The sequence below is a fragment of the Protopterus annectens genome, chromosome 1.part1 (genome assembly GCF_019279795.1).
Source record: "Protopterus annectens isolate FY-2018-M chromosome 1.part1, PAN1.0, whole genome shotgun sequence".
Classification (NCBI taxonomy): Eukaryota; Metazoa; Chordata; order Ceratodontiformes; family Protopteridae; genus Protopterus; species Protopterus annectens.
In genome coordinates this window covers 993777657-993801381 of record NC_056726.1, presented here as the reverse complement: position 1 = coordinate 993801381, position 23725 = coordinate 993777657, and the positions used below count along the sequence as shown (strand labels likewise).

Sequence of the window (23725 nt, the reverse complement as noted above, 5' to 3'; positions counted from 1 at the left end):
GCAAGGTTGAAGAGCAAATTCATCCTCATTGCACCTTACTGGCCTCGATAGGTTTAGTTCCCCTTCCTTTGGCCTCATATAATATACTCACCTTGGATTCTGGATCTAATTCCAGACTCCCTGTCTCACCTGATGAGCATGGTTCACCAGGATATATTAAACCTGAAGCTGACAGAGTGGTTTCTCCACTTCTGTTAATAGCCAGACAAACTATGCTGTCATCCCCTGTCTGTCATGTACCTTTGTCATCCCATAAAGTTTCCACTAGGAAAATCTACAAGAGTAAGTGGAAAAGGTTTGTTTGTTGGGTGCATCAAACAAGTATCAATCCCTTTTCATCCTAACTTTTATGTAGGACTTGACAATTCTTCTCTAGCTTCTACTAAGATATCCAAGGCCTTTCTATTTTACATAGACCACCTTATAAACATCCTACTCCTTCATGGGATTTGAGCCTTGTTCTACAAGCCTTAGTCCATTCCCCCTTTGAACCAGCTGGGAAATGTGATCTTAAATTTTTGACCAGGAAGACCTTATTTCTAGTGGCTGTTACCTCTGCCAGGAAATTTTCAGAACTCCAAACATTATCCTCTAAATCTCCTTACTTGGTTTTCTGTAAGGATAGCGTGACATTAAGAACCAATCCTACCTTCTTTCCTAAGGTGGTCTCAGACGTCAGTATCAATTAATCTATTAACTTGCCTGTTTTCTTCCCCAAATTTGAAAACAAAGGTGAATACATATTGCATTTACTAGACTTTAATAGACCGCTAAATTTCTACTTACACAGAATGAAAGACATTAGAAAATCTGATTGATTATTCATATCTTTTGCAGATAACAAACTGGACAAGTCTGTTACAAAAGTGACATTGGCAAGGTGGATTATGAGTTGCATAGCCTTTGTCTGTAGTAAATCCTGACCCAGAGGGATAGGTTCCTGACCCAGAGGGATATGTTCCTGACCCAGAGACCCCCCAGACTCTGGAATAGATTGCCCATACATGTCAAGCAGAGTGCCTCTTTGGCCCTCTTCAAAAGGAACCCTGACGATTGGATCGGAGAAAGGAAATTCACCCCGGGGATCACGTCAGTCACCCTGCTAGACAGGGGTCCAGGGAAGTAAATAGTGTGGGAAGAAATAGCTAGGGAATTGGCTAGGCTTGTATAGGCCCTAGGGCTGATAGCCTAGTACCAACCTATGAATCAGGCATTCCATTACAAAAAAAAACTTGAAAACTCACTCTACAAGATCTATGGCAACCTCAACAGTATTTTTATCCAACCAGTCCATGGATGTCTTATGCACAGCTGCTACTTGGGCTAATTCTCATACTTTTATTACTTATTACAAACTGGATCTGGTCTCGAGAGGAAAAGCAGCCTTTGGTTCAACTGTGCTCAGGAATATCCTTCCTTAGAGTTCACCCGGAATATAAGGTAACTGGGAATTCTGTCCCAATGGTCGAGGAATGAATGAAAATTGACAACATCAGATAAAGAAGTTATGTACTTACCATAATGTTCCATCTGTGTTGTCCAATTTCATTCTTCCTCAACTTCCCACCCACCAATCCCTGACCTTTGTTATCCTAGACTTCTGGAAGAATGAGATGCTATTAAAACACCACTGTGTCTTCTGTGCAGCACCAGATATTGGTTTTCTTTGTTAGGAACATTATTCAGCAAGCTACTATTTATGTCATTTAGCAAACAAGTGCTGAAATATGTTAGGGGTTAGTGCATTATGAGTAGGGAGGAGCCTAAGAGTTTAATTTGGCCACAAGCTATAGTATCAGCTGAGTCAGATCCCTGTATTGGATCTGGACCCAATGGTTGAGGAAGAATGCAAATGGACAACATAGATGGAATGTTATGGTAACTACATAACTTCTTTTTTTTTCACCACAGGAGACATCATCAAGCACCCAGAATGCCTCTTATCCAAAAGGTACAAGCTAGCATTGCCTCATTGAACATCTATCACTCATCATCAGATCCTCCAGCACCCATACTGCTAAGTGACCCCATGTCATCTGGGTTATAGTTAGGGTTGTATCCCTCTATGCCATAGTGCTGAATAAATATTTATCATTATGGTGAGTAGTCACACAACTGTACTAGATTGTAAGGATCACAGCTGCTTTTCCATGGCAAGAGTACTAATGGTAGTTCATAGGTTCATACTAGGCTATCTGCCCTAGGGCATTTATAAGCCTAGCCAGAATGTGTTTGGCTTTCGCCACCCATTTTAAATTTATTTTGCTATGCCCTTTTTTGAGGTTAGTATACTGTGCCTCTGTCTAACAGTGACACAGAAGTGATACCCGGGGTAAACCTATGATCTTCCATCCACTCATCAAGATTCCTCTTTAAGAGCATCAATGAGGGACTCTGCCTAACCTGGACTGGGATTTTATTCCAGAGTGAAGGGAGCCTCTGGGTTATGAATCTGTCCCTCCAGCATGTCCTATTTATTTCAGTGCTGAGGTTCAAGTCTCTCGAGCACGTAGCTCGATGGGATTTGGATTTTCTGAGGTGCAGCATGTCCATTAATTCCGGGTTGGACATGGCTTTATACGTCAGGCACAGATCGCCTCTGAACAGGCGGTATGCCACTGAGTAGAGCTGGAGTTTCTTTAACCGGGCAGCATATGGCATCTGTTTGAGCCCTTTGATCCTCTTGGTGAGATACTTTTGGGGTCTTTCCAGTTGCTGCAGGTGTCTGGTAAGGTACATCCCAAAAGGGGCATTGTACTCAATTATGGGCCTGATGAGGGATGAGTAAAGAGGCACGATGACGTCCCCTGATCTAGATGTGAATCCCTTCATGATTAGGTGGGCTATATAAAATGTTTTTCTAACCACTTTGGCCACGTGGTTGTCAAATGAGAGATTGCTATCAACTTGGGTCCCCAGGTCCCTAATTACTTCTTCTGTACTTAATGGATTTCCACCTATGTGGTAATTTGTGGGCACTTTGTTTTTGCCAAAGGGATGACTATACACTTTTTGGCATTTAGCTTGAGGCCATGGCTCTGGCACCAGTTGTCTGTTTCTATGAGGCCCTTTTGGAGGATGCTTGTGTCAGCTGAAGAGTCGATTATGGCGCCCAGTTTGCAGTCATCTGCGAACTTGGTCAGCCACAGTCCTTCCATGTTGGCCTGTACCTCCGAGAAATATATACCGAACAAGAGAGGTCCCAGGACTGAGCCTTGTGGGACACCACTTGTAACTGGTTTGGAGTCTGACATGGCTCCAGCAATTCTAACCATGTGGGTTCTGTCCTTGAGCCAATTTGCAATCCATCTAGTGACATAGGGGTTTATATTTAAGCTGGTGAGCTTATCTATAATGCCCGAGTGGGGTATTGTATCGAAGGCTTTTGCGAGGTCCAGGTAGGCTGTGTGGACCACCTTCCCCTCGTCAATGGCCTTGGTGACTGTTTCAAAGAAATCAACCAGGTTTAAGAGGCAGGATCTGCCCTTAACAAAGCCGAACTGGGTAGGATCCAGTGTTTGTAGGTCCCCAATATCTTTATTTATGAGGTCCATGATGATCCTTTCCATAGTTTGCTACCACAGAGAAGGGTCAATCGCCAGACATGGGAGGCAGTTACAGCATACCTATCAGGACTGCAGTGGCAAACCCTGCTCTGTTCCTGGACTACATATCCAGTTTGTAGTGCTTGGAAAAGATGTGTATTGGCTCAAGTGGCTGCCAATGTGAGATGGCATTTTTCTGGAAGAAGGCTACTGTGGTAACTACTGCTTTAGTGAAGTATACTTTACTTGTCCTCATAGTTTTTCATTAATGGTCATAATAAAAAGCAATGTGGTCTGTTAGACAAATAGAAAGTGTTTGTTTTGAAACTGGCTTGTTTTATTTATCTGAAATAAATTAGTCAAGCAATATCAATGGTGCAACAGATAGCACACTTTGCCTTTGGTGCAGAAGGCTGTGAGTTCCATTACCATACCAGGTAGATGGATTGCTGGCACTGCAGTGCAGCGTATAAGTAAGAAGGTGCTGCCTTCCTGAGTGTGTCATCCTTTGGATGAGACATTAAACCAAGGTCCAGTCTGCTTGAATTGGTGGTAGCTCAAGTAGATTTAAAAGATAAGTCCAAAAAAAAGTGCCTGGGCTCGCTGGTGGTGATCCAAAAGAATTTATTAACAACAGATTCCACTCTGGTTTTGTACTCAAACCAAGAAAACAACAAAATGAATTTTTTTTTTGGACTTATTGGTTGTTGACAAGTGCTTAATTCCGTTGCTTGGTTCGTAGATTTAAAAGATCCCATGGGACCTGTCTCAAAGAGTAGGGTTCCTTATATGTGTGTGTGTGTGTGCATGTGTGTGTGTGTATATATATATATATATATATATATATATATATATATATATATATATATATATACATACAATAATTTAAGTAATTTTCATTTTCAAATTTTACACATCAAAATTTTGCCATTTCTATATTTTAATATCGACCCCACTCCTTTTTCCATAGCCATAATATAATTTTCTTTAATATTAGTGAAAATATGCATTTTCCATTAAACATGATTTCATTAATTCTTTAATTCAATATTACCTAAACTACATAAAATGGTTTCTTATCTAAATATGTTTTCAAATTTTTGTTTTATGTTTTATATTCATTCATACCCATATTTATATCTTCATACTTTTTGATATTTTCAGAACAATTGCTATATATAAATTAGTTCCACTGGTTTTTAACTCTCTCCCATTAAAAAATATGTTGCGTTGATTTGTCTTCTCCAGAATGCATGCATATCCTTTTGCATATATTCCTATTAGAATATTTGCCTTAACAATTAATTTCTTTATTCACAATCTCCACAAAAAGTCTTGGCATTCAACTTTATATCCACAATACTTTTTCTTTAATTGCTTTATTCTTTACTTCTAGAACATTTTCCAATGGGTTAATACAATAATATTTTTTCATTACTATGTTTATGTCATAGACTATGTTTTGCTATTGCTTTCTACTTATTCAGTCTTTATTTTCCACATTCTTAACTTTTGTTGATAATTCTCTAGTTCTTCATTGAAACATTTTTTTGTTCTTTTATTATTTTCTTATAGTTTCCCAAAATTCCTTATACTTTAGTACATTTGTCACTAGTTTCTCATTTTTCATTTAACCAGTTCAATATCTTATATAAATCTAATGAAGCAGCATAAACTATTGGATTTATCATATCTAGTCCTCCTCCTTTCTTGTTCATATATAAAACACTCATTTTAACAGGATTTAATCTTGATTCCCATATAATGAGAAAAATATGTCAAATAAATGTGTTTCATATCCCTAGAAATTGGGTCTATGACAAATGGTTGGTGACCATCTGGAATGTGCCCTTTTCCCCACTGCAGTGTAATCTCAGAGTTGGTATATTTAGTTAGGAGGGTGTGGGGAGCATAGCCCCCCACCTAGGTAGGTGTTAAGTTTTATTATTTTCTTCTCAGTCGCTAGAGTGGCCTACCATTGCCTTGCTATAGGAAAACCTTCGCTGAAAAGTCCATTTGACAATCAGTAGCTTTGCTAAATAGGTGTTCGATGAAGAGGTGTTAGCTATGTTAACATTTGGCAAAATGTCATAGACCCCCTAGAAATCATGACAAAACTATGTTGTCTTTCCTATTAACACTGAATTAATGAAATACACTTTTTATATGTTAATCTGTACATTTTCCACAATTTCCTTTCCTTTATTATTTTTATTATTATTATTGTTGTATTGCTATTTTTATTATTATTATTTCCTTTATTCTTATTTCCAATCCCTTTCATTTTCTTTTTTACTGTATCACCTATTCCTTTAGTCTTTTCTTTATTAAGCATCATACCACTTTCCTTTAAGCTTTCAACTAAATTAATAATAACTTCTCTCATCCACTTTCTATTTTAGTTGTTATAATAATATCATCTGCATATGACATCATAGCTACAATTTCAACTTCTGTTTGAATTTTATAATTTGCATCCTTCATTTTCTAGTTTACCTCTCTAACTATTGTATTTATAACCAAAACAAATAAAATACTACTCATTGGATACCCTTATCTTATGCTATTATTTCTTTACTTAACCAACCATTAAGACTCTCACTTTATTATTCTTATAAGCTGTTCTACACATTTGCTTGATTTATTATTATTAATATTAAACATATCCATTGCTTGTCATGCTATATTGAATCAAATGCTTTACTAATGTCACCTACCATAAGTTTTATATCTTCTTTCTATTTATATAATCTCTGATTTATCTCCCTGTAATTAATAGTTCTTGACATAATTTTCCTTTTAAACCATGGACACTTTCCCCCATTATGTATTGCATTTTATTCTCAAATCTCATTTGTACTATTTTTATAAATATCTTATAGTCTGTATTATTTAAAACTATTGGTCTCCAGTTTTTATATCTTCTTTTTCCTTCCTTTTTCCATATAAATTTTAATACTCCACCACACAATTCCTTATATTTTAGTCCTTTATTTAACCATTCATTAAATACACATACTAAATAGTTTTTATGCCATCCTTCTAGATTTTTATAATTTTCAAACCCAATTACCATCTGGGTCTGATGCGGATTCCACATTTAACTGTTTATATGCTTTTGCTAATTCATGTAATGTAATCTCTTTTCCAAATTCATTTTTATTTTAAATAAAATAAAAACTGGTTAGCCAGACTGTGTAAAAAAACTTTAATAAAATAAAACAAATACAGAGAGATAAGTGCTTTTGTACTCACACATGGTACTTAATCAGATCTAAGTAATCACAGACTTCTCTCAACTTAAGTACTAGTGCCTCAAGACAGGTGACTTTAATATAGGCTTAATTGGTATAAATCCATGTAACCCTTTCCCTTTTATAGCTTGCAAGATTGTCATCCATTTGATTTCAATGCATTCATTATAGGTTTTTACATCCCCACCCCTTAAACCAGTTTTAGAAAGTTCTAAAACCATAAACTCAAAATTGTGGTTATGTCCTGCATGGATAACATGTTTAGACAAAGCATTTTTGCCATCTTGTTTGTTAATGCAATACAGGTGTTCCCTAATGCGATCCCTTAAACAATGATTTGTCTTGCCAACATAAAATGATTGACAACTATCACACATAGCTAAATACACTAGATCACACGTACTACAGTTAGCAAAGACATTAACATGAAAAATATGCATCATATTAGGAGCATTCATTGACTATCCATTTTTATGTATTTACACACATTACAACCTCGACAAGGAAAAGTACCTGTCTTACTTGCACGTTGACCAAGTTGCAGTTTCTGCATTGATTTATAACATAACATAACATCTTTTTAACAGAAGGTCAATTTTTAAAAGAGAAGGAAGGTTGTGCACCTAGTGTCTTCTTGCATTTCTCATCAGACTTGAGAATTTTCCAGTGTTTTCTAATGATATTGCAAATGAAATTGGTATCATTAGAATATGTGAAACACATTCTGAATGGATAAAATGAGTCCCTATTCCTATCTTTATTATATTCAGAAGTAGCATAGAAACATGGTTTTGTATGAGTATATCTTAAGGAAATCTCATTATTTTGAGCCCTGGTCACATCCATTGCATCATAACCTCTCTTAACAAAATCTGCAGTTAAAGAGTCAAAAGACTCATACATATGACTATCCTTAGTATGTAGACATGCAGATTTAAAAAAAAATGACCTTTTAAAATGTTAGATTTTACTTGCTTAGGGTGCATACTTCAGGTATGTATTACAGTATTGGTTTTACAAAGTTTTTTATATAGCATGGTGTCTATACCTTCAAGGGTTCTAACCACATTGACATCCAAAAAATGTATTTGTTCATAGGAATATTCGTATGTAAAATGTACAAAAGTAGTAGTATTATTGAGATACTGTACAAACTCATGTAGTGTATCCAAGGTATCTCCCCAGATACAAAATATATCATCCTTTTTGTCTGTGTATTTCATTAACTGGTTTCTGCTCCTTTTTGTCTGTGTGTTTCATTTTTATTTTGTTCAGAAATGTTTTTCATTTCCCATTTTTTATATTATGTCTCGTTTTACTAAACATTTTGTCCACATAACTTATAATGATTTCCATAACTTGTTGCAGACTTTTCTTTTTTTATTACCTTCTTTAGCTTTCATTTCTCTCATTATGCTACTATCCTCCTTCACCATTTTGCTTAAGTAAGGTGAAATGTCTTCTTTTTTCCATTGTAAAAATACCTTTGTTTATACAACAGCTCTGTATTCTTTTCATAATCTCTTTTTCCGTCTCATAATTTCCTATATTATTATTTTCTAAATTATTCATTGCATCTTTATATATTTTAGCATAGTCCTGCTTTTCTTTTTTCTTTCTCTATTTTTCCAAAATACACAACTATCTTCATATTTTCTTTTAAAGGCAATCTACCATTCTGACCAATTAATATAAAATGCTTTCATAGTAATATGATATTTCCGTAATTGCTTAATATCATTCTTTCCTGCTTCATTCCATTCCGTTCCTTTTCATGTATTCTTTTTATACCTTATCCTATCTTTATATACTCTTCCTTGTGATATATTTCCAACCATATTGCCAAATTATCTGAGAAACCTGCTGCAATAGTTTCTTCTTCTTCCATTATACATATTCATTCTGATACCAAAAATAATTCAGATTTCAAAGTTACCTCTCCTGTAAGTCCATGTTTTTTACTCCATATTAACAACTTTCCACATTTTACTACTTCTATCATATTTTTTACATCTTTTTCTCTTTTCCTTTTATGTTCCCTTAAATCAGAATTGATGTATCCTATAATTATTATGTCCATGTTTACAAACACATAAACCAATATTTTCTGAAATAGATTTTGCCTTTATTTATTAGTCACATATGCATATACAGCAATAATACTATACATTATTTCTTGCCACCTTACATCTGTAACTGTTGTTCTTCCCATTTTGACTAATATAATGTCCAGAATTGTCACTACTTTTCTACATAGAACTGATATTCCTGAACACTGTTCATTCCCTATATTCCATTGTATTTCCCCATCCCATATTTTGATGTCTGTAGTCTTTCTTCATGTGTCAACATTCTTATTTCCTCCAGAGTAATTATATCAATGTCACATTTACTATACCATTCTAAAACTGCTATGCTTCTAGTAATGGTTTTCGTACTATTAACATTCACTGAAATAAATCTTAAACAATTCCTTTCCCTGTTTCTTAGTTTAGGAAATACCATCCTATACTAATTTCTTAAGAAAAGCTTTATCCATTTCCTTTCTTTACAATTATATTAATGGCTTTAAATTTTCTTGTTTTATCTTTAACTCTTCTACCAATGGAATTCTTTTTCCCTTTTCTTATTTTCCAGCTTATATCTTCTTCATCACTTTTGATTCCTTCTCTAATTCATCTCCTTATTTTTTCAGTCTCTCTCTTCTTTTCTAAAGTTTCATTTATTTCTATCTCATCTTCAGACCTTTCTTGTTCTTTTGCTTTATCCTGGTTTAAAATACTTAACACATTCTCTTTTTCTTTACAATCCATCCATAAATGTCCCTTTTTACATTTATAACATTCAGATTCACATTTTTGCTTCATGTTTTGTTTTACCATACATATATAACATTTGATGTCCTCCCCGCTGTCGAGTGAATTTAAAGACATGCAGGTAGGTGTGTGCATGTGTGGGTGTGCCTTCTTTGAAGGTTGGGTGCTGGGCTGGCAACTCGACACCGAAAAATTCACTGCCAATCATTAGCGGACCGGAGTTCCGCTGTGGCAACCCCTAAAGCTGAAAGACAGTTTTTTATATAACATTTCTTTTTGTTACAACTATTAACTAAATGTCATTCTTTTCCATAAAAATAACGCCTTTGGTTGTCTCCAATATTTTATAACACTTTGAATATGTACAATTTTGTCAATTTCCATTTTTAGAATAACATTATAATCCCATGCCCCAGTCAATAAACCCCTGTTGTCATAAACTTTTAAAATGCCTGTTATTTCTTTACATTTTTTTAAATGTTCTTTTAAAGGCTATCTTTCGACTTCCATTCAAAACTGTATATGCAATTTTTTAGTCTCCCAAAAAGATGCTTTTATTATGTATTCATTCCAAGGATTGTCATTCTGTCTTTTTTCATATTAACACAAAAATCTGTTCATACCTTGTACAGTCTCAAAGAAAATGTCACAAAAAGTCTCTGTTAATTAATATAAATGCTCCTACCTCTTACTGTTTTACTCTGAAATGTAAAATTACATTGCCCTATACCTCATATCTGCTCAGTTCCTGCTCCTTTTTGCTTCATATTCTTACCATGAATTTTCTTTTTATACTCTCTTCTCTTCATTTTTCTCTCACTGCTTGTGGTTGCTACTTTCTCTGCATACACCTTCTTTATCTTTCCACTGCTTCCTTCCATTGTTGCTTCTTCATCTCCTTCATTTAAGATTTTCCATAATATCCCCCAATGAAATCTCATTCTCTGGCTTGCTATGGTTAATTAACTCTTGCAATATATTATCCTGCAACCCCCCCCGATTGGAGGGTTATAACTACACACTCCTCTCTGGCTGTCTCCTTGGTTCAATCGAACAGCTTTCTATGAAAATTCTCCTTTGAACCTTCTGCTATTACCCTGTATGCTGTTTCCAAACTGGCATTTTCCTCCACTCCCTTTTGTTGCTGATCCATTTTGCGCACCATCCTCCCAGCTGCCTTCATGCTAGGAATAGGATGTGCACACGTACTCAAGCAGAAATAACACCGTGAGTGCTGATTGTGAGTAAGGGGAGGTTTCATGATGCCCAGACCAAATTTCCCCTTGTAGTATAAATACCACCTTGGCACTCCTCTGAAAAGAGGCCACTAACTGGTAAACAAAGGATAAATAAATCAGTCTGTTTGAACTCCCTGGTTCTGTCCATGTAATCCAAAAAGAAGACTTTGACCACTACAGCAATGAGCAGCAAACAGCATAATAAAAAGAAACTGAAGCAGAAATAAAACAAGAACTTTAATATCAAAAAAGCAAGTGCTTTTGCAGAAGACCACGTCCTCAGACACTCAAGCCACTAATCAAAATTAGGTCACCTGGGCAGTAGTCAGGGCTTTATCTCTCCATGACACAGAGCTGGTTGAATAATCAGACTTTAGATGAATTGAAACATACCTGAATGTAGAAATAACATTGTGAATTCTTGCAAAACGCACACTAATTCTTCAGGAAAGTGATCCCTGAAGGGGGTAAGCTATGACCATACCTCTCAACTGTCCAGATTTTCTCCATATGTCCAGATTTTTACCTCCTAGTTTTGGTCTGTTTCTCATAAAATTTGTGATTTTCTGGATTTTTAAAGCCAATCAGTGAGGACTGAATTCACTAAATAATGACAGGCATTTGAATTTCAAACTTCTTATCCTTCAGAAAATGCATGGTAACACAAGGCCTTTTATTCTAGTAACTTTCTAAGTTTGTAAGAGCAATATTTAAAATTTGTCCCTATTTTTGAAGCTTTGTCCCCCCATTATTTTTGACTTTGTCCAGATTTTTTTGTGCTAAGATGTTCAGAGCTATGGCTACAATAATCCATGCAACTAAGTTGAGGTTTCTTAGAGACTCTCTCTGTAGTGTCCAGACAACATAGATGTGATAGTATTAGGACATCTCCTTGCTCATCTGGACTAAATGGAAGAATCAGTGCTGTTTCAGCTAGACAGGCTATTAGTACTGACTTTATTTATTCTTGCCTTTTGGTGCACTACTGGGAATAAAGAAAGAAGTGAGAACACATTTAGGTGGTTCCCTGTGAATGCAATAAAAAAGTAATTCACTGTATAACACCCTTGCAGGGATATCTGACACAGAATTTCTTTATCTGGTGATTTTCCTGTGAAGCAAATAAGTCCATATCTGGAACTGTCCAACTTTGTACCAGCCCATGGAAGATTACTTGCTCAGTTTTCATTCATATAAACTAAAAAAAAACAAAAAAACTCAGAAAAAAGGTGTTGACACTTACTTAGAGTGTAGCGTGCCGGGGGGGGGGGCAAATAATTTTCAATTCTAACACTCTGATATATATATATATATATATATATATATATATATATATATATATATATATATATATATATATATCTCCAAAACATCCTGGTGCATGGTATGGTACCCTTCAGTGCATGGAGAAAGAAAAATGTAATAAGCCACCAAAATGTACTCCAGCACAGAGAAAACACGACAGCAAATGTAGCCAATGAAGTTTATTCAAAGCACAGTCTGCAGCACAGACCGGTTTCACCGCTTGGCGTCATCAGTGTCATATATATATATATATATATATATATATATATATATATATATATATATATATATATGAACTGTCTCCGTAGTTTTTGTTGTTTAGGAATGCCATTGTTTTGCGTCTGTCCAGAAAATGTTGTAGCCTTTATAACGGCTGGTGTGAGCTCTGAATAGAGCTGTTTTGTTTCATTGTCCTTATTGCTTTCTTGGGCACTCTCTTGTTTATAATGTAATCTTTTGTCTGTGGTGGTCTGGGCTGTTTTTGCTGGTCCTGTTTGTGTGGATTGTGGATTTATGTGGAAATGAGCTCTTATAAGAGCTGTTGTGCCCATTGCGTGGCCGTAATCTTTTGTCCTTTTTAGCTCTGAAAACAGCTGTTTCGTTGCTGTTGATGTGGCCATTGTTCACCGTAAACTCGTTTTTTTAGCTTTAAAAAGAGCTGTTTTGTTATTACAGTTGTTTGTTTTGATACTGCTGCCTTTGTGAAGAGGTAGGATATGTGACTTTTTTCCACAGGGTGAAGACATGGGAATATTGAAATGACCCTGTTGATGAGAATAGAGATGGGGTAAGCTATGGCATCCTCAGCAATTTTTAGATAGTTTCCTGATATACTGTCAATAGCTAGGGGCAAGGCTATGAGTTTCAGTTTGAGAAGGTATTTATTTATTGTGGACATGGGGATAGACCAGAAAATGAAGGCACCTGGCTCATTGATTGGTTTGTAACTAGTGTGCAGTGTCTTAGTTTTATTGTTGTTGAGCAATGATTTTATGGAATGTATGAAATGGCAGCTGAAAAGTGTATGAACAGTTTCTAATTTCATGTCTGGGCATGAATTAGCAGTTGGAATGTATCTGGGATTAAGAATTTGTTATTGCACTACAAAACTGTATCGAGGCTTTGAGGTGATTGCCTTTTAAAGTAAAGTAGTAGTTAATTATATCTGTTTTGCCTTAGACCAATTCTATGTCATCACAGCCAGCCTGCAAAATGTGTATGAGTTCATGCTTCCTGACTGTTGTTATACCATATCACAGTGGCATTGTCTGTCATACCCTTCAGAGCAACTGGGTACCATAATGTTTTAAATATTTAATTTTCTTTATTTGTTAACCAGGCAAATCCACTAAGCACATGTTCATTTTAGGGATAACCCAGGAGCACTGGCTAGGTAAGTGACTTGCTCAGACTCACAGTGCAAACAAAATATTATCTGCAGTGTACAGGTGAGAGCTATAATTTCTTTTATATGTATGTACATTCCTATTTGCCTGTTATTCCATTTTCATTTTTTTTTCACAAGAACAACGTTCAACCGTCAAGCACAGTCTGAGGCATCTGTGGTTAAGGTCTGGGTACTGTCAAATGCCACTAAAGATATTCCTGGATTGAGCTGTGCTGGGAACAGGGTATAACTTTGGTCTGCAAAGTGGCAGTACTGTTCCCATATCCTTTTCAGTCCCACTATATTTTCATCATGTGACGTCTGGCCAATGGAACTATTAAAATGGAGCCATGCATGTGGCCTATTGTCTTCAAGAAGACCCTTGATCCCTGCAGAAAAGTTTGTCTGTTTTGCTGTCTGGCACTAACACCAGGCAATATCTTTGTGGAGACTGGTGCCAGGCTGAATACTGCAGGTTCAGAGAGATTCCCTGGCTGTTCAGTAAATAAAATGTATGCTAAAGAGACCTGTGTAGCACCTGCAGCGAGGAAAGTTGAATCAGACAATCATACAGGTAGGGGTATATATGGATTTTCTTTGCTCTGGATGAATAAACACTGCAGTTAGGCATTTGTTGAATACCTATAGCTTAACGAAACACCAAAGGGCAAAGAAGTAATCTAATAGCACTTTTCCACAAGCAGAAACGTAAGAATCTGCATGTATTTCCAGAGTATTGCTATGTACAGGTAGGCAACATTTATGACCAGAGTCATTACTAGTTCGCCCTCTATGAACAAGGGAAGGATAGTTTAGAAGGTAAGCACTTTGAATCTTTATAATCTCAGAAACTTATGTAACCTGGATAAATCCAGGACTGGCCTCCAGGGCCATCTCATTTTGTTACTTGAAACAATCTTGACTTAAGCTCCTGGACTTCTTCTTCCTTGAGAACCTCTCTGTACTCCCGCAGAGTAGCTACTACTCCAAAATCGGTAGAGCTAGGTTGATTTGATTGGGGGGAGCACTGGCACATTCATAGAAAATAGAAGTAAGGACTTGATTTCTGTTTTGTAACTTGAAATAATTATTTTTCTTAATATGATCTTTTATGAAAGAAGTTTTCTTTGAAACAGGATGGCCTTCCTGTAGAGGGGACCCCCCCAACCCCCACCGCTGCCTGCCCCAGCTCCAGCTGCATTTTCAGCTCTGTTTCCTTTCAAAGGTCCTTCTCTCTTTGAACTATTCAGTATTTGATGGCCTGGAATTTTGGTTGGACAATTTCTACTATAGTTTTAAACACAGGATAAAAAAAGAATACTTTCCTAACTGCATGTTCTTCCTCTTTTCTTCTAAATATTGAACTAAAGATTGGAATCTCCATTAAAAATAAGTAAAATAAGTTAGAGGGACAGATCAATTACTTAGAGCTACCCCCATCTTTTGAATAGCCTTCTGTTACATGTAAAACAGAGTGATGACCTCACTTCCTTTAAGGCAAACCTTGGTGATTGAATGGACACATATAAATTCATCCTAGGCTTGACTTGTTTTGCCCTCCTAGAGGCAGAAGGTGCTCTTTGATGGGGGTATTGACATGGTAATTATGATCTATGGATTGATTATGCCTTGTAAATTCACTCAAGGCACTCCTTAAAATGGAGAACATCGACATCTGTGCAGTGACAGATACCTGGTTCAAAGTTCCAGAGAGCACCCCTGCATTACCAGGCTATAATTCATACCACACCTTTTGGCCACCTAACCTCGACCGAAACACTAAAGGTGGAGGCATGTCCATATTCATTAAGGACATCCACACCTCCAAGCTAGCTGCTCAGCATAATGCATCCGAGATTATCCAAGTGCAACTAACTCTGGGCAAGATCGCAATCCAAATTGTAACTTGCTACAGATCCCCACAATGCCAAAGGATTCCCACTCCTCATTTCTTGATACACTGGAAAATATTAAGGTACAAACCAACATCCTAATAATGGGTGATTTCAATTACCCCACCATTAACTGGGAAAACTACTCATGTACCAACACTTTTGCTCAACGTTTTCTGGAATTCATAAATTCCAACGCCTTGGATCAACTTATCTACACCCCCAGCAGGGGCAGCAATATCCTAGACCTGGTCATTACCAACATGGGCGACCAGTGCTCCACACCAGAGGTCAATTCCTTGTTGGTCAGATCCGACCACAAGCTAATCAGCCTAGACATCCACATCCCGCCTCCACCCCCAATTAGGGAAACCATCGTAAAAAGTTCTCCAAAGCCAACTTCACGCTTTTTAAGACAGAAGTGGCAAACTTCACAACACCCATGCAGATGGACAATAGAGGTACAACTGCTGAATCTTACACAAATGCACTTTATAAGCACTTACACGAGTGCATGGATCGTGCTATCCCCTAACAGAACCAAGATGCTGTCCTCCAAAAAAGGAAGCCAATATGGCAGTCCCCTGCCATAAACAAACTCTACAAAAGAAGAACGAAACTGTTGCAAAAAAGAGTAAAATCCCATGACTGGAAGACCTCCCTGGTCAGCCTCAGTAAGAAGCTGAGATCCCTCATAAAATCTTCCAAAGCTAGTTATGAAAACAAAATTGCCACTGATTCTAAAGACAACCACAAAGCATTCTATAGCTATGTTAAGAATATCAGTGGCAACACTCAGATCTGCTCTGAGTTGCAGTACAATGGCACTAAATATACAGATCCAATTGATATTGCCAACATCCTAGCAGATAGGTTCAGTGCTAACTTTACCCCCCTCACCCCCTAAAGGGCCATCTCTATACCAGAAGAATGCAAAGTTCCTGTAATCATGGCTGCACAGGTAAAAACCACACTCTCCAAAGCCAAGAACACAGCATCCATGGGACCTGACAACATCCCAGGCTGCATTCTACATGAACTACAGAATGAACTGGCACCCCACCTAAGCACCATGTTCAATCATAGCCTCACCTCAGGCTTTGTGCCCACTGAATGGAGCACAGTGACTGTTAATCCACTCCACAAAGGGGGAGCCATCATGGACCCTGTGAACTACCGCCCCATTAGCCTAACGAGCCTGGTCTGCAAGGCCATGGAATGTATCATCATGGAACTTATAAACAAAGACATTGGTAATCTCCAAACTGTGGACCCTACTTAGTTCGGGTTTGTAAAAGGCAGATCATGTCTCCTAAACCTGACTGACTTCTTTGAAGCAGTCACCAAAGCCGTAGACGAGGGTAAGGTGGTTTACACAGTCTATCTAGACCTCACCAAGGTTTTTGACACCATCCCTCACTCTGGATTTATAGTTAAACTCACTAAACTGGCTCACTAACAGAACCCACACTGTAAAAGTAGCAGACTCCAAATCCGACTTCAGACCAGTGACAAGTGGAGTATGGTAGGGTTCATTCCCGGGTCCTCTCCTATTTGGTATCTACTTTTCTAAAGTACAGGCTAACACAGAAGGTCTTTGGCTAATGAAGTTTGCAGATGACTGCAAACTAGGAGCCATAATTGAAACTCCTAATGATGTGGACATCCTGCAAAAGGGCCTCACTGAGACAGATACCTGGTCTCAAAGCCATGGCCTCAAGCTCAATGCCAAAAAGTGCACTGTCATCCCCTTTGGTAAAAACTCTGTACCCATGAGCTACCACATAGGTGGTAGTCTACTGAATACCAAATGTGTGATAAGAGACCTTGGGACACAGGTGGACAGTAGTCTCTCCTTTGATAATCACATCTCCACAGTAGTCAGGAAATCCTTCTACGTGACACACCTCATCACAAAAGGTTTCTCATCCAGGAAAAAAGATGTCATTGTTCCCCTCTACTTGTCACTCATTAGACCCATTGTAGAGTACAACATCCCTTTTGGTATGTACATCACAAGACATCTACAACAACTGGAAAGGCCGCAGAAATACCTCACAAAGAGGACTACTGGCCTCAAACAGATGCCCTACTCAGACCATCTAAAAAAACACCAGCTTTACTCCGTTGCATATCGCCTACTCAGAGGCAATCTCTGCCTAACATACAAAGCTATGTCAAACCCAGAGCTGTTGGACATTCTCCACTTAAAGAAATCCCTCCGAGCTACACACTCTAGGGACCTAAACCTTGTCACCGCAATAAACAGAACATGCTGGAGGGATAGATTCCTGTCCCAGAGACTTCCCATACTCTGGAACAAACTACCTATCTATATCAAACAAAGCTCCTCATTAGCACCCTTCAAGAAAAATCTTGATGATTGGATGGGAAATAGGAAATTCACCCTGGGGATCACCTCTGTGGCTCTGCTCGACAGGGGCACAGGAAAATAATTTTGTTGGGTGATGAAAGCCAGGGTACCTTTTTGGCTAGGCTTGTATAGGCCCTAGGGCCGATAGCCTAGTTCCTACCTATGAACCTATTAATAATGAGCCCAAAAAGTAATAACTCTTTGTCCAAGAGCAAAGGGACAATTAGTAACTGACCTACACATCTGATAAGGACTGAGTTTTCAGCCAGATGTACTTATGTAGACATGGTAAGTAGCTGCTTTTGATAACAGGGGGTCTACAGCACCATATCCACAAGTTATGGCATGCTTATCAACTTTTAAGGAAATTTTAGTCAGTTTACACAGACTTTTCTCCAAAGTTTTATCCGAAATGATATTACTCATGTCCACTTATTTGTTTTCAGAATATCCTTTTGATACTGTATTTATGGGTTTGGAAATTAATAGGCTAATTGCTAAAGCAGATAAACTACATATATAATTTTGCCAAACTGGTCCAACACTCTGCTTTTACCTTTCACTGGGGAGGATGTTGAATCCTGGTACCAAATTTAATGGCCAAGCTGCATCCACAGATGCAACACCTGGGCCCACTGCAAGATTCTTGTACATGTATTTATATTTTTTTGGACCATGTAAAACAAGTTTCTGTTTTTAGGGTAGGGCAGCTGAGAATCAGGTTTCATGGATGTGTTCCTCATTGCATTTTCAAAAGTTTTTATCACTGGGGCGATGGCTCTAGGGCTTGGTTCATCCATACTATAAAATTGAAGGCACCTGTTATGAGGGTTAGAAAGTTCTTTAACGCTCCATTTAATGTGCTGCCTCATTAGGTTGAGTGTCCTCCAAATGCAACATCCTCTAGTGGGAAACCACAAGGGAATGGCCGGAGTATAGGCTAGATTCTGTTCTTCATCTAAATTTGGGTTCAAAGTCTCTGGTGTGGGGGAGTTCCCTCTTTCTTTTTGCTGTCAATGCCATCTCCAAGGAAAACATTTGAGCTGCTGATTTGCTAATCCACTTATGTACTGTTTGACAAATTTTTATAATCAAAGTCTGTGCCTACTGGAGCAGGTGACAGTGGGGCAGGAATTCTTTGCTTAGTTGTCTATCCCTTTGGAGACCAAAAAGGAGTATTTTGTGCTAAATTTCTGGCCTTCCAGGTGAGGTATACCATGCAAAAGTAAGAGCATTACCAGGGATTTGTTTGCTTAAACCTGCTGTGATATTCTTGGAGTGGACTATCCCTGAGGTTGCAGGAATTTGCACCTGATTGATGCTTTTTGTGAATGCTTAGAACCAGCATCTAGCTAAAGCATAGAAATCCTTATTTTCAAAGGTTAGGCCCCCCATGGAAGCATAAATCCCACTATCTGCTTCTGAGGGACTAATACAGACAACAGTATGGTAACTGGATATGGACGTGTGCTTTTGAGTGGATCAAGCTGTTTCTTTCCAGAACCAAACCTCTCATGTTTTTGCAGTAATGGTGGCATCCTAATGGCCTCACATGTCTGCTCACAGACTCTAAATATATTCTAAGGACTTGAACTAAAGATTTGAAACTCCATTAAAAAATAAATACAATATGTTAGCGGGACAAATCAATTACTTAGAGTTTCCCCCATCTTTTGAATAACCTTCTGTTACTTGTAAAACAGATTGATGACCTCACTTCTTTTAAAGCAAACCTTGGTGATTGAATGGACACATATAAATTCATCCTAGGCTTGACTTGACTTGTTTTGCCCTCCTAGAGGCAGGTGGTGCTCTTTCATGGGGATATTGCTAAGGTAATTCTCACAGACTCATTATCCCACAACCTTTTAGGCTTTTTCATCTTCCTAGGTCACAGTTTCTTTTTTTAATAGTGAGTAGCCTATTTGTGGACAGTTCTGCATCTGGTGGGGGGGAACAGATACCTCATGTTCCAGTGTTGGAGGCACAACTGTTTCTGATAATTTTTTGGAACATCATAGGCCTCAGAAAAAAAATGAGCACAAAATATGGATCGAATACAAAATACAGTGGAATAAAGACAACACAAGATTAGCAATTTTTCAAAATAGAAAAACATTTCCCAAGCAGATATTAATAACTCCCTGGGAGTTGCCTGGAATTAATTGATATACAGATGATCAATTGCTTTGTGTAGCAAAAATAACTGCAAATGGCTTAGGCTGCTCTGCCATTCTCTGCTGAGTGTCATATTGACATACTCAGTGTAGGGAGAAATATATCTTTATGCTAGGGATATCAGAAAGTTCTAGAAGTCAGGCCAGAAGGAACTATGCCTGCCTGTGGCTAATTCCCTTATAATGCAGCAGTGCTCCTTATTACCAACATCTCTTTAGCCATTGAAATGTTCCATACTAGTGTGGTGTTCAGGAACTACAGACCTTTCAGACAGATGAAAGGTATTAAAAGCATACATTTGTGTCCATTTTATTGTATTAATTTGTTGAACAATTAAACTCAGTAGGCACAAGCATTTATTTTCAGGGATGACTGCTAGCATTGTCTGGTTAACTGACTTACTCAGTAGGAAAATAAAGAATGATGGGCTTAAACATAGGACTACAAGATAAGGACCATTAGCAGCTTGTAGCCTTAATTTTCTTGTTCTAAGTCCAGACAAAGCTTCATGTGAACCTTAACTGTGAACTGGTGTTAGGTGAACTCACAGAGGCAAGTCCAAAAACCCCCAAAAACTATGAACGTGTCTAAATGGCCACAAGTGCAGGACCACTTTGAGGAAATAAAGTTGTTCTCAGAAAAAAATACAGGTAAACGAATAAGTAAAAAAAAAATAGTCTTACTTTCGAGGAAACTCCACTAGTAGTGTTACCAACAGTACGGTGATAAAATCAAAAATAATCAGCTTGTACATCTCTTGTCCAATTCGAGTTTCCCAGCACTATGTGGAGACAAGAAACAAAGTTATTTTTGTTAGTAAATGAAACTGGTATCAAACTTGTAAGCATTTTACATCAACCTGAATTTCTAAGAATCTGTTTTCTCACCCTGCTATTTAGCTGACAGAGGAGAATGCGAACTTTAATTTACTTAATTACTTTAATTATGGAAATAGTCACTGACACAGCTGGTCAGCATTGTCAGATGCACAACAGGTAGCACACCTGCCTTTGGTCAGAAGGCTGTGAGTTCTATTCCCCTACCAAGTAAATGGATTGCTGACAGTGCAAAGCAGCACAGGGGGAGCTGCACTCCTGAGTGTGCCACCATTCAGGTGAGATGTTAAACTGAAGCCCCACCTGCCTGAGTTATAGGTAGCTCAGGTGGATGTAAAAGATCCCATGGCACCTGTCATAAAGAGTAAAGCTTCTCAATGCCCTGGCAAAATTTCCCCTAGTAGTATAAATACCACCTTGGTTCTCCCCTGAAAGGGGGCTACTAGCCTAGTGGGATTAACCCATTTAGGAAATGATAAATTCAGCTCCAAATTTACCCTTTTCTCCCCATAAATCTTTCCCCAGGAAGTGCTGTCAAATATAATTCCCCCTACTATCACTAGGGAAGAGGTCCTTAATGCTCTCTCAAAGGTCAAGAACACTGCATCAGTGGGCCCACACAGTATCTCATGATGTCTTCTAAATAGCATGAAACATGATCTTTCAGGGATTCTGGAATTGCTATTTAACTGTAGCCTCCAAACAAGCTTTGTGCCTCATGAATGGAGAACAGCAACAATCATCATTCTGCACAAAGGTGGGCCATCTACAGACCCTGGAAACTACAGATCCAAAAGTCTCACTGGTCTCATATGCAAAGCCATGGAAAGAATGATCATGGAAATAATCAGTAATGACAGAGGAAACCTCCAGACACTGGACCCAACCCAATTTGGTTTCACCAAGGGCATGCCATGCTTACTCAACCCAGAGAACTTCTTTGAGAAGGTCACCAAAGCAATGGATAAGGGCAAAATGGTTCACACTGCCTACCTTGATCTGGCCAAGACATTTGACACAATCCCCCACTTGGGCATTGTTGACAAATTTAAGAGGTTAGGTGCAAATCCTTATGTAACCTAGTGGATAGCCAGCTTACCTGTCTAGATCTGTTTGTGGCAGTATAAATGGAAAAATCCTTTGGACACAAAACTCTCCACCATTCAGTGGAAGAAAAAAAAAAAACAACAAACGAACTAAAAAACAAAACTCCTGTTATTTCCTTTTCGATTTATCATTTGGACCTTGTTTTATATTACCTGTACTTAAACCTACAGCCGTAAGTGATCACGTTTGTGTATACCAATATTTGTGAGGATTATAAGAAAGTGCACCTACTATTTGAGTTCTGTTGCCTGTAATTACATCCTCTCCGATAATGGCTGCATTAGGATATACAATGACTGCAGATTTATGGCATTTTATTGCAGCACCTTGTAGCATTTTGAGATATCATCACCATCTGCTTAGCACCACTGCCAATTCTCAAGAACAGTTCATAGGTAAATACTAGACTAGCTGCCTTTGCAGGTCATTTTAAGCCTAGCAAATTTCCCTTCAGGGGTCAGATTCAAACCACGTATCTTGTGCCTGTTTCATAGAGACCTTAACTATTATGCTAATCCCTTCCCCATTCATTCATTTATTCATTCATTCCTACAGTCATTCATTCACTCACTTTTTCTGCCTTGCTTTCCTTTTATAAATCCATTTAGATTGAAACCTAATGCAGCAAAATTTTAGGGGAGAAAAGTTTCATCTAAAGTACAAAAAAGCAGGCATTTGTTAACAAATACTATATAAGATAAATAAGCACATATCAGAATTACACAATACAGAGCAACTTAAGCACAAAGTAAGGAGTGTTCACTAGAAAACTTGTTTGAGAAAATGATGTCCAGTACACAGTTGTAAACAGTAAAGTTCAAGGAGAAAATAAGACCAATATAAAATTAGCTATGCTCTGTCCACAGCTCTTGGATCTCTGCTTACATGTCCTCCCTGTGTCTACGTAATTTTCTGATTGGTGCTTTGTCTCCTCCCACAATCCAAAAAATGTTGTTAGTTGAGTTAGTGATTATTTGCAGATGTGTGTGGTGTATGTATGAATGTGTTTGTGTCTGTGCATATGTGCATGTATTGTGTGAGTGCGTGTGTGCATGCATGCGTACGTGTGTGTATGCGTCATATTAGTGTTCGATCAAGAATTGGATCTCTGTCTTCAGGATATGTTCCAGCTCCCTTGTGACCCTAAATAGGATAAAGCATGTACTGGGTGCTCTGGTTTGCTCCCACATTCCAAAGACATGCAGTAGATGAACTGGACACTCTAAATTGGTCACAGGTGTGAGTGTGCAGTATAGAAGAACAACCATGGCAGATCTTGCCATCCGGTGGTGTAAACCTTGGCTCTAGATGATTGTCACTGTTGAAATGACACCCTGACCCCCATGTGAAAAAAATGGGATAAAAGGGGTTGTGAATGGATGGATGGAGAATGATTGAATGAATGAGTGAAACATACAACAAGTATTAAAGAAATAAAATATGTCAAAGTAAAGAAGAGAACAGTGGAAAACCTACCTACATACTGGCAGGTGATTAATAGTTTCAATTAACAAAGTCATCTACATCAAGACATGGAAGTCTGAGGGGACACATGATGAGAGGCAAACAGATAAAGAATATAGGGAACAGAAAAGGAGTGACAGAAAGTGACAGTGAATGCAGGGTACAGAAATGGAAATAGAAAAAAAAGGCAGACAGTGTGTTAATTAAAGCAGTGAGTTTCAGAAATAAGAGTCTAGCTGCACAAAGTAATTTAATATGTGAAAAGGTGATGCTGCACCCCGGAAAGTACACTTGTGTAAGATCTTGCCATACTACATGCTGCTACATAC

At 37.9% G+C, this 23725-nt stretch overlaps 1 protein-coding gene across 1 annotated transcript in view; it reads right to left on the bottom strand.

The window, feature by feature from the left end:
• The window catches only part of TMC4 (transmembrane channel like 4), a 666263-nt gene that overhangs the window by 57620 nt on the left and 584918 nt on the right, over positions 1-23725 (bottom strand). Inside the window, exon 12 of the mRNA XM_044087548.1 lies at positions 20673-20770. Within this exon, the coding sequence (XP_043943483.1) occupies positions 20673-20770 (98 nt within the window). The remainder of the gene's footprint in view (positions 1-20672; positions 20771-23725) is intronic.